Source organism: Nerophis ophidion, linkage group LG03, assembly GCF_033978795.1.
Source record: "Nerophis ophidion isolate RoL-2023_Sa linkage group LG03, RoL_Noph_v1.0, whole genome shotgun sequence".
Lineage (NCBI taxonomy): Eukaryota > Metazoa > Chordata > Actinopteri > Syngnathiformes > Syngnathidae > Nerophis > Nerophis ophidion.
Genome location: NC_084613.1, coordinates 30793037 through 30803723, shown reverse-complemented (window position 1 = coordinate 30803723; position 10687 = coordinate 30793037). Strand labels below are relative to the sequence as shown.

The 10687-nt window shown below is 41.5% G+C and overlaps 1 protein-coding gene and 1 long non-coding RNA gene across 3 annotated transcripts; both read right to left on the bottom strand.

Moving 5' to 3' along the window:
• Window positions 1-238: 238 nt before the first annotated feature.
• kti12 (KTI12 chromatin associated homolog) lies at window positions 239-10147 on the bottom strand. 2 transcript variants are annotated; one of them, XM_061894835.1, is made up of 9 exons: window positions 9911-10147; window positions 2944-2995; window positions 2822-2874; window positions 2654-2709; window positions 2506-2585; window positions 2276-2435; window positions 2136-2198; window positions 751-819; window positions 239-398 (listed from the first exon to the last, which is right to left on the bottom strand). In XM_061894835.1, the coding sequence occupies exons 1-9, from the start codon at window positions 10059-10061 to the stop codon at window positions 255-257; spliced, it is 828 nt and encodes a 275-aa protein (XP_061750819.1). In that variant the 5' UTR covers window positions 10062-10147; the 3' UTR covers window positions 239-254. The 2 variants fall into 2 exon arrangements, with proteins under 2 accessions (XP_061750819.1, XP_061750821.1); XM_061894837.1 differs by lacking the exon at window positions 9911-10147 and adding an exon at window positions 9656-9904.
• Window positions 3128-9649, bottom strand: LOC133549439 (uncharacterized). The gene is made up of 2 exons (XR_009806085.1): window positions 8837-9649; window positions 3128-7820 (listed from the first exon to the last, which is right to left on the bottom strand). It is a non-coding gene; the product is annotated as an uncharacterized LOC133549439 (long non-coding RNA).
• Window positions 10148-10687: the final 540 nt, after the last annotated feature.

Genomic DNA, 10687 nt, shown 5'->3' with positions numbered 1-10687 from the left:
AGCCACAGCTGCCCTGGGGTAGACTGACGAGAGGCTGCCAGTTTGCGACTACGGCCCCTCCGACCACCACCAATCATTCATTCATCATTCATTCACCAGTGTGAACAGCGCCGGGGGCAAGGGTGAAGTGTTTTGCCCAAGGACATAACGGCAGTGACGTAGATCATGGCCAGAGACGGTGATTGAACCTGGAACCCTGAAGTTGCTGGCACGCCGACATTCAATATGTGACATACAATAGTTGAAGACAATCTTTAATCAAGGCTCTTATTTAAATACTGTACAAACATATTGGAAATCTGTTCCGTGTTCTCTGTTGGGTGCATTTTCGTGTAACTGATGAACTGCCGCCGGAATTTGCGCAGCTTGGCCATGTTGACACTCCTGGTCAGCACAATGTTTAAACATGTTAAGGACTTTTTTTTTTTCCTGTGTTCCCTGTGCAGAACTAAAAGTACAAGCGAGTCACGTTGTGCTTGCTACACTGTGATCAGACAAGAACATCAAAAGTGTTTGTTCCTGATGTGGAGCTGCTGCCAATAAAAATCCACTCCTGTGTAATTTGCCATCACTCCTATTTTACAAGGTAGAACCCCTAATGGCGTTCTTTAAAAGCACTCATTCAGCCTTCAAACTGAGCCATGCACTAAATACACCTAAGTGTGACAGCTCAATAGGAACTGACACGGGTGACAATGTCAAATCTCACACATTTATGCCAGTACTTCCAGTTGCTGAAACAAAGGATATTTTTTCTGTGGCTCCAGGAACTGAAACAAAATCCCCAGGAACACTTGTCTTCTGTGCATTAAAAATTGCCTAAAAGAAAGCCAAAAGCACACATCATACTACATCCAGTTACTAATACTTGTAGACAGATAACACACTTATGGATCACATATGGCAGTAAATACAATGGCATTACAATATTTACGTCAATCAGACGACATAAATTAGGTCAGCATATTATCAGTCATTACAATTAGTAGGTAGATCATTACAAAAAGTGAAAAAAGTTGCTTCCTTCAAAGACAATGCTCCTTTATGTGGCACCTACACAGAGTTAATAACTGACATTATCCAAGCACAATTAGTCGATGCTTTTGCCAAAATGTGTTACTCAGGTCCACATCAATAGTCATCATTGAGTCTTTGTTGTGAAACACTCACAATCAGTCAGCTAGTAATAATCCTGCAACAAAGGATCTTGAACGTAACTTCAACATTTACAACTTTTTTGTACTAGAGCTGCAGTTATTGGTTATTTTAATTTTCTATTGATTAGTATGTTTAATTATTTGAGGAATCGGATAAAACACTTTATAGCAATGCGTAGTTTAAGCAAAAGTTGCAATAGTTGAAATACATGTTTCTGTTTGCTATAACTTTCATTCATTTTTAAAAAAAAACGCATAACGTGTGCATTTATAAAAAAAATATTTTGGAATAATAATGTTTGCCGCCACCCCCGCTCTAATGTGGAAACTATGTTTGCGTATTTACATTTTTGGGCATTGCATGTGGTTCAGATTTTAATAAATTATTATTGGTTACACTCAAACAATTAATCAAAGCAACATAATATGAACCAAATATTTTCTATAGCCAAATTAACCAATTTAATAAGTTAAAAGCTGCAGCCTTAATTTGTATTTAAATAGTTATGTAGTTATTCACTACAAAATACCTGGTTGGCCTATTATATATTGTTGTTTTTTTTGTTATAAGATTATAATTATACTAAAAATATTAATGGAATTATCGAATACATTTGGCAGTAAAAATTAACGAGTCCTCAAGGGATTAACCACAAAAATAAATCGCATTAATCATGTATACGCATGTATATGCACAGGCCCTGCGATGAGATGGTGACTTGTCCAGGGTGTACCCCACCTTCCCCCCCATTGTAGCTGAGATAGTCGCAAGCGCCCCCCGCGACCCCAAAAGGGAATAAGCGGTAGAAAATGGATGGATAGATGGATGTATACGCACAGATTTATCATGCAATTTATTTTCACCGTACATGCTCCTTTATAGTTACCTGAAAAACGGTTTGTCATTATTGTGATTGGTCAATGTATAACAATTTTAAAATAAAAAAAATATAATAAATAATGAATGAGAAAACATACCATTAAGACGTCCTGCGTGATCTTGTCTAACTCGTACAGGAAGTTTGCAGATGACAGTGGTTGCTGCAGGGACACAAACATTGTGGCCGAGCTCACATAAAAAGTACTTGAGTAGAGTTCATGGTCCCGCTCATTCTTACACTTTGTGTGGACTGATTCGGCGGCGGCGCCTTTCTTTTGAAAATAGCGTCAGCTACGGCTTCAAATTGAAGCGTGTCATCTTGGAGGACGGTGAAAAGTGGACTGTCCCACCGGTTTCTGGAGTCTGGCGCTTCAAATCTCAGAACCAATGCCTTTAAGCTGCAAAAGACAAGAGCAATGTCTTGGTTGTAAGAAGGTTTTCTTTCTACTATATTTTGTGTTGACTCACATTTCATGTGTGTACTGCACCTCTGCATCTCTGCTGGCATTCCACTCTGAGCTCACGTCCTCTGACGTCAAACAATACACCTTTACAGAATGACCACAATGGTTGATTTGTACTTGTCAAAAAACTGATCTTTTTCAATAACACTTACCAGACAGTGTGGGGTCTGTGCATGTTTTGTGAGACAGAAAAGTTCATAGCGGTAGCCTGTTAGCCAAAATGTAAAAAAATCATTAGCAGTAGCATGTGAGCCAAAATGTAAATAAATCACAAGACGTTTATAAGGTACAGTGCTACATTATCACGGTGAATAAATTACCTTTGATGTAGTTTAATGAATCCAATATCACAATGTCATCCTTGTTGACTTTCCTAAAAACAACAAATTATGACAGGTGAATTGAGAAGATTGACATGATAATATTCATACATCACAGGTACCTTTCTACTTCAGCTTTCAGCACAGCACGGACCTGTTTTTCCTTCTGGGAATCTGCAAAATGTACAGCAACACTTACTTACTGCAGTTTCTGCCATTGGTTTTCCTTTTACGAACCCCATTTCCATATCAGTTGGGAAATTGTGTTAGATGTAATATAAATGGAATACAATGATTTGCAAATAATTTTCAACCCATATTCAGTTGAATATGCTACAAAGACAACATATTTGATGTTCAAACTGATGAACTTTTTTTTTTTGCAAATAAACATTAACTTTAGAATTTGATGCCAGCAACACGTGACAAAGAAGTTGGGAAAGGTGGCAATATATACTGATTAAGTTGAGGAATGCTCATCAAACACTTATTTGGAACATCCCACAGGTGTGCAGGCTAATTGGGAACAGTTGGGTGCCATGATTGGGTAAAAAAGCAGCTTCCATGAAATGCTAAGTAATTCACAAACAAGGATGGGGCGAGGGTCACCAATTTGTAAGCAAATTGTCGAACAGTTTTAGAACAACATTTCTCAACGAGCTATTGCAAGGAATTTAGGGATTTTACCATCTACGGTACATAAAATCATCAAAAGGTTCAGAGAATCTGGAGAAATCACTGCACGTAAGCGATGATATTACGGACATTTGATCCCTCAGGCGGTACTGCATCAAAAACCGACATCAGTGTGTAAAGGATATCACCACATGGGCTCAGGAACACTTCATAAAACCACTGTCAGTAACTACAGTTGGTCGCTACATCTGTAAGTGCAAGTTAAAACTCTACAATGCAAAGCCAAACCCATTTACCAACAACACCATGAAACGCCGCCGGCTTGGCTCCGCCCGAGCTCATCTAAGATGGACTGATGCAAAGTGGAAAAGTGTTCTGTGGTCTTGACGAGTCCACATTTCAAATTATATTTGAAAACTGTGGACGTGGTGTCCTCCGGAACAAAGAGGAAAATAACCATCCGGATTGTTATCGGCGCAAAGTTCAAAAGCCAGCATCTGTGATGGTATGAGGGTGTATTAGTGCCCAAGGCATTGGTAAATTACACATCTGTAAAGGCACCATTAAAGCTGAATGGTCCTTACAGGTTTTGGAGCAACATATGTTGTCATCCAAGCAACGTTACCATGGACGCCCCTGCTTATTTCAGCAAAACAATGCAGAACCACGTGTTACAACAGCGTGGCATCAAAGTAAAAGAGTGCGGGTACTTTTCTGGCCTGCCTGCAGTCCAGACATGTCTCCCTTCGAAAATGTGTGGCGCATTATGAAGCGTAAAATACGACAACAAGACCCCGGACTGTTGAACAACTTAAGCTGTACATCAAGCAAGAATGGTAAAGAATTCCACTTTCAAAGCTTCAACAATTAAGTTTCCTCAGTTCCCAAATGTTCATTGAGTGCTGTTAAAAGAAAATGTGATGTAACACAGTGGTGAACATGCCTTTTCTCAACTACTTCGGCACGTGTTGCAGCCATGAAATTCTAAGTTAATTATTATTTGCAAAACAATTTTTTTTATGAGTTTGAACATCAAATATTTTGTCTTTGTAGTGCATTTAATTGAATATGGGTTGAAAAGGATTTGCAAGTCATTGTATTCCATTTATATTTACATCTAACACAATCTCCCAACTCATATTGAAACGGGGTTTGTACAAGTGTTGTCTGTTGAGGGAAAAAAACATATTTCCCCTAAATTCACACCTTAGACCAGGGCTATTCAACAGTTCAAAACTTGTGAGACAAATGTTTTTGCAGTAAATTCCTAAAAACACTAGAGTTTCCTTTTGTATAGAGAAACTTGGACCACTGTTAACATATTGGCCCCGTTTACTCTGCACACCAAATCTGATTTTTTTACCCTCAAGTGACACAGATCTGACTTTTTTGCCAGTCTAAATGCTGCCAAGTGCTGAAAATCTGATTTTTTTCACATCTGATTCAGGCCATATCATTAGGTAGTCCAAATCCAATTGGAATCTGATCTTTTCAAATGTGACTGCAGTCTAAACGCAGCAACATGAATGCCAAATTTCCCTCATCTGTGGGCAAGCTACATCACTTGTGAACGCAGGAAAAGACGCGACCCGCCAGCATAAGTAGATACATCATCACAACATCTGCAAAGTATATTATATTATATTATATATCTATATCTATATATATATGTATCTATATATATATATATATATATATATATATATGTAAATATATTAGGGCTGGGCGATGGCCTTTTATTAATATCTCGATATTTTTAAGCCATTACACGATACACGATGTATATTTCGATATTTTGCCTTAACCTTGAATTAAGACCTGATGCATATAATAACAGCAGTATGATGATTCTATGTGTCAATATTAAAACATTCTTGATCATGTGCTCATTTTAAACTTTCATGCAGAGAGGGAAACCCCAATAAGGTAAATTTATCAACACTAAATTAAAGCGCACTTTTTGTAGAGAACAAAATCTACAATAGTTTAAAACAAATAATGTTCACTTTTGGTCATTTTTATTTGATGGCTGTTGAAATATTTTGTGTGAAAAAACACAAGATAAACTATTGCAGTTGGGTTCTGTACAAAAAGTGCACTTTAATTTAGTGTTGTTTTGATATGTCATCTTCGTGACATCATGCACCAAAGCGCACTAATAGCCTATTTTAAAATATCTCTGACAAGCTTGAACTTTCTGTTGTGAAATGACATGAATGTTTGTGCCACTGCTTAATAACATCCATCCATCCATTTTCTACCGCTTATTCCCTTTTGGGGTCGCGGGGGGCGCTGGCGCCTATCTCAGCTACAATCGGGCGGAAGGCAGGGTACACCCAGGACAAGTCGCCTGAGTTTGCATGTTCTCCCCGTGAATGCTTAATAACAGTTTAATAAATACAGTATTGGTAAATTGACTTAGTTGTGATTTCCCTCTCTGCATGAAAGTTTAAAATGAGCATATATTAATGCAGTATGAACAAGACTGTTTGTGATGAGGTGGCGACTTGTCCAGGGTGTAAGCGCGCCTTCCGCCTGAATGCAGCTGAGATAGGCTTCAGCGACCCCAAAAGGGACAAGCGGTAGAAAATAGATGGATGTATGGAGCAAGAATGTTTTAATGTAGACACGTAGAATCATCATACTGCTTTGATTATATGCATGAGGTGTTAATTCAAGGCTAAGGCAAAATATCGAGATATATATCGTGTATCTTGATACGGCCTAAAAATATAGAGATATTTAAAAAATCTAATAAAATCAACTTTATTTATAAAGCACATTTTAAATTTACCACAGGGGTAGCCAAAGTGCTGTACAATGGGCAGGTTAAAAGATAATACGAGAACCGAGCAAACAACACAACACAAACAGAACATGATAAAAAAAAAAATGGTTCACAGCAGGTGTACAATGGGGCGCCATTGCAGGATGGATATCACTCAGTGTTAAAAGCCAAGGATTAAAAGTATGTTTTTAAGAGTGATTTAAAAACAGGAAGAGAGGAGGCTTGTCTAACACTCAGAGGTAGGTCGTTCCAGAGCTTGGGAGCAGCAGCGGCGAATGCTCTGTCACCTCTAAGCTTCAGCCTTGTGTCAGGGACCGTCAGTAGCAGCTGATCGGCTGATCTTATGGATCGGGTGGGGGAGTAAGGCTGCAGGAGGTCGGAAAGATATGTTAGCGCGAGGTTGTTTAGACATTTAAAAACAAATATAAGTTTAAAATTGATTCGACAACGCACAGGGAGCCAGTGAAGGGACGCTAATATAGGGGTGATGTGCTCACGTCTGTGGGTCTGTGTTAGCAGACGAGCAGCAGAGTTCTGCACGAGCTGCAGGCGGGCAAGGGAGGCCTGGCTAATGCCCACATTCAGGGCATTGCAGTAGTCTAAACGATTCGAGATAAAGGCGTGAATTAATTTCTCGAGTTCATGTCCTGACAGAAGCGGTTTCACTTTCGCTATTTGGCGTAATTGATAAAAGCTTTTTTGAACGACGCTGCTGATTTGTTATTCGAATTTAAAATCTGAGTCGAACTTTACCCCAGGTTTGTGACACAGTCGGTGAGATACGGGGTCGGAGTGCCGAGATCAACATTGTGGGAGGTAGAGCGACTTGGACTAGGGTTGTCCCGATCCGATATTTGGATCCGATCGGCCGCCGATATTTGACAAAAAATGCGTATCGGCAAGGCATGGGAAAATGCCGATCCAGATCCAGTTTTTTTTTAAAATCCGGTCCGTATTTTCCAACGCACCAATTTTAATAATACATTCCACTCTTATGCTGCTCTCTACCTTCCGTTCCGCATTTTCCAGCACACCTTCAACACATCTAAAGGTCTGTGTTCTAACTGTTAAGACGGCAGTGTGAATTAAAAGCTAGGGCAAAAACGGCAGCTGTGTGGGATTATTTTACCCTACAAAACGAAAAAGATGAAGAGGTGGAGTGCAAAACAATGCCACAATAAAGTCAAGCGTGGTGGTAAAGTTGTAAGACATTTTAATGACTTTTAAGAGTGAGAGGCTTTTTAGCACTCATAGATGAACACAGGAGCAGGTTGACACCTGAGCTTCTTGAAGTGCTCGTCTTTGTTAGAAAGAATCTCCCCATCATGCTTGGACTTCCATTGTTTGCCCCCCCTGACTGGGGCAAACATTTGAAAAAGTGTGTTGATAATTTTTTTGTATTTTTTTTTAAGTTTACACTTGTTCAAGAGCAAGTATTGATGCTGAGTTATAGACATTTTATCCCACTCAGGCTTTTTAAAATAATTTTTACAGCATTATTTGCACTTTATAGATGTAAATATAACTTTTTTACTGTTAAATGATGCCATTTCTGTTTGACGTGTATAATTTTTTCTATTTTGTTATCCATCCATCCATCCATCCATCCATACATTCCATCCATCATCTTCCGCTTATCCGAGGTCGGGTCGCGGGGGCAGCAGCCTAAGCAGGGAAGCCCAGACTTCCCTATCTCCAGCCACTTCGTCTAGCTCTTCCCGGGGGATCCCGAGGCGTTCCCAGGCCAGCCGGGAGACATAGTCTTTCCAACGTGTCCTGGGTCTTCCCCGTGGCCTCCTACCAGCTGGACGTGCCCTAAACACATCCCTAGGGAGGCGTTCGGGTGGCATCCTGACCAGATGCCCGAACCACCTCATCTGGCTCCTCTCGATGTGGAGGAGCAGCGGCTTTACGTTGAGCTCCTCCCGGATGGCAGAGCTTCTCACCCTATCTCTAAGGGAGAGCCCCGCCACCCGGCGGAGGAAACTCATTTCGGCCGCTTGTACCCGTGATCTTATCCTTTCGGTCATGACCCAAAGCTCATGACCATAGGTGAGGATGGGAACGTAGATCGACCGGTAAATTGAGAGCTTTGCCTTCCGGCTCAGCTCCTTCTTCACCACAACGGATCGATACAACGGCCGCATTACTGAAGACGCCGCACCGATCCGCCTGTCGATCTCACGATCCACTCTTCCCCCACTCGTGAACAAGACTCCTAGGTACTTGAACTCCTCCACTTGGGGCAGGGTCTCCTCCCCAACCCGGAGATGGCACTCCACCCTTTTCCGGGCGAGAACCATGGACTCGGACTTGGAGGTGCTGATTCTCATTCCGGTCGCTTCACACTCGGCTGCGAACCGATCCAGTGAGAGCTGAAGATCCCGGCCAGATGAAGCCATCAGGACTACATCATCTGCAAAAAGCAGAGACCTAATCCCGTGGCCACCAAACCGGAACCCCTCAACGCCTTGACTGCGCCTAGAAATTCTGTCCATAAAAGTTATGAACAGAATCGGTGACAAAGGACAGCCTTGGCGGAGTCCAACCTTCACTGGAAACGTGTCCGACTTACTGCCAGCAATGCGGACCAATTTTGTTATCCTTGAATACCAAATATTGTGTATTATTCAAACTCACCTAATTCAGCTGGCTAGCTGTTATCAAGAGTACTAAAACCCTTTTCAACATGAATCTGACAACTAATTAGGCTAAATAACTTTAAACTTTAATACATGCTCGGATAGGCCAGTATCGGTATCGAATCGGAAGTTCAAAAACAATATCGGTATCGGATCGGAAGTGCAAAAACCTGGATCGGGACATCCTTAACTTGGACCGAACAACATAACTTCTGTTTTGTCTTCATTTAGGCTCAGGAAGTTAGCTGAAAGCCAGGCTTTGATGTCGTGCAGGTAGTCAATGAGACGTTGAACCGGGTTATTTTGTGCCATGGGAATATAGATCTGGCAATCATCGGCATACAAATTAAATGCAATACCATACTTCCTAAAAATAGAACCAAGGGGGAGAAGGTAAAGCGCAAATAGTGTGTGAATGTGAGTGTGAATGTTGTCTGTCTATCTGTGTTGGCCCTGCGATGAGGTGGCGACTTGTCCAGGGTGTACCCCGCCTTCCGCCCGATTGTAGCTGAGATAGGCGCCAGCGCCCCCCCCGCGACCCCAAAAAAGGGAATAAGCGGTAGAAAATGGATGGAAGATTGGGGCAAGGATTGAGCCCTGGGGGACCCCGTGTGGTAGAGGAGCTGTGGAAGACATAAAACTGTCTAAAAAACGCCATATCGCCCAGCCCTAATTCAAAAAAACAATCAAATTCGACACTACAATGGCAAGTCTTGTTGCACACACGTCATTGAGACTCCACACAGTTCCAAACAAAACCCTACTTACCAAACAGCTTCATCAATTACCGAAACAAAGTCAATATATTCCGTGCACTTTTTTGACTGATGTTTTTTTCTGGGTCGCCAAGCTTCGCTGCATAGGTGTAATTCTAAATAACACGCATTTGGACAAGCCTTTTAGTATTAAAAAAAAGCCTGTGTATATTATAATACCTAAATAAATAACTTAATAAAGAAGTTGTAGGTAAATCGGAATCCTCCATGAGGTGACATGAGTTTAGCCGCGGCTAGCTTAACTTGCCCGCATACACGGCGTTCTTCTCCACCGCCAGAGCTGAATCTCCCACAACGTGAATCTTTTTGTCGGTGTGTTGTTCAAAATAAGCTTTTAATTCTTCTGTCCGTCTCGTTTTTCCACTACAGGGAAAGCCACACATTATTATTACAGGCATGGCCACGTAGTTAGAGGTAAGCGCTAAAAACAAGGTATTGTAGCATGTTTCAACTATGACCCGGATGTAGTGATGTGCGCAGGCTTGAGTACTGCAGGGGGCGTTACCGGAGTAGCGCGTATCTCCGCTCGCTTCATTTAGGGGAGGAGCCAGAATGCTGTGTGGAGCCTCGTTGCCGAATTGTACCACGTGACCATTCACCTAAACCGAGGGTCGACAACCCGCGGCTCGGTAAGCGCATGCGCCCTCGTGGCTCTCTGGAGCTTTTTTCAAAAAGGGGGGAAAAAAACATATTTTTTGTTTTAATATGGTTTCTGTCGGAGGAAAAACACGACATAAGCCTCCCTAATTGCTATAAAGCACACTGTTTGTATTAAACATGCTTCACTGATTCGAGTATTTGGCGAGAGCCGTTTTGTCCTACTAATTTTGGCGGTCCTTGAATTCACCGTAGTTTATTTACATCAGGGGTCACCAACACGGTGCCTGCGGGCACAAGGTCGCCCGTAAGGACCAGATGAGTCGCCCGCTGGCCTGTTCAAAAAATAGCTCAAATAGCAGCACTTACCAGTGAGCTGCCTCTATTTTTTAAATTGTATTTATTTACAAGCAAGCTGGTCTCGCTT

What these genes read in the sequence shown, in the direction of transcription:
- kti12 (XM_061894835.1), bottom strand. Translation starts at nt 10,061, where the DNA reads ATGCCTGTAATAATAATGTGTGGCTTTCCCTGTAGTGGAAAAACGAGA. An exon ending in CGAATCAGTCCACACAAAGT is followed by an intron (nt 2,199 to 2,275) that starts GTAAGAATGAGC and finishes GTGTCCCTGCAG; the next exon opens with CAACCACTGTCATCTGCAAA. An exon ending in TCACGCAGGACGTCTTAATG is followed by an intron (nt 820 to 2,135) that starts GTATGTTTTCTC and finishes GCTTTCTTTTAG; the next exon opens with GCAATTTTTAATGCACAGAA.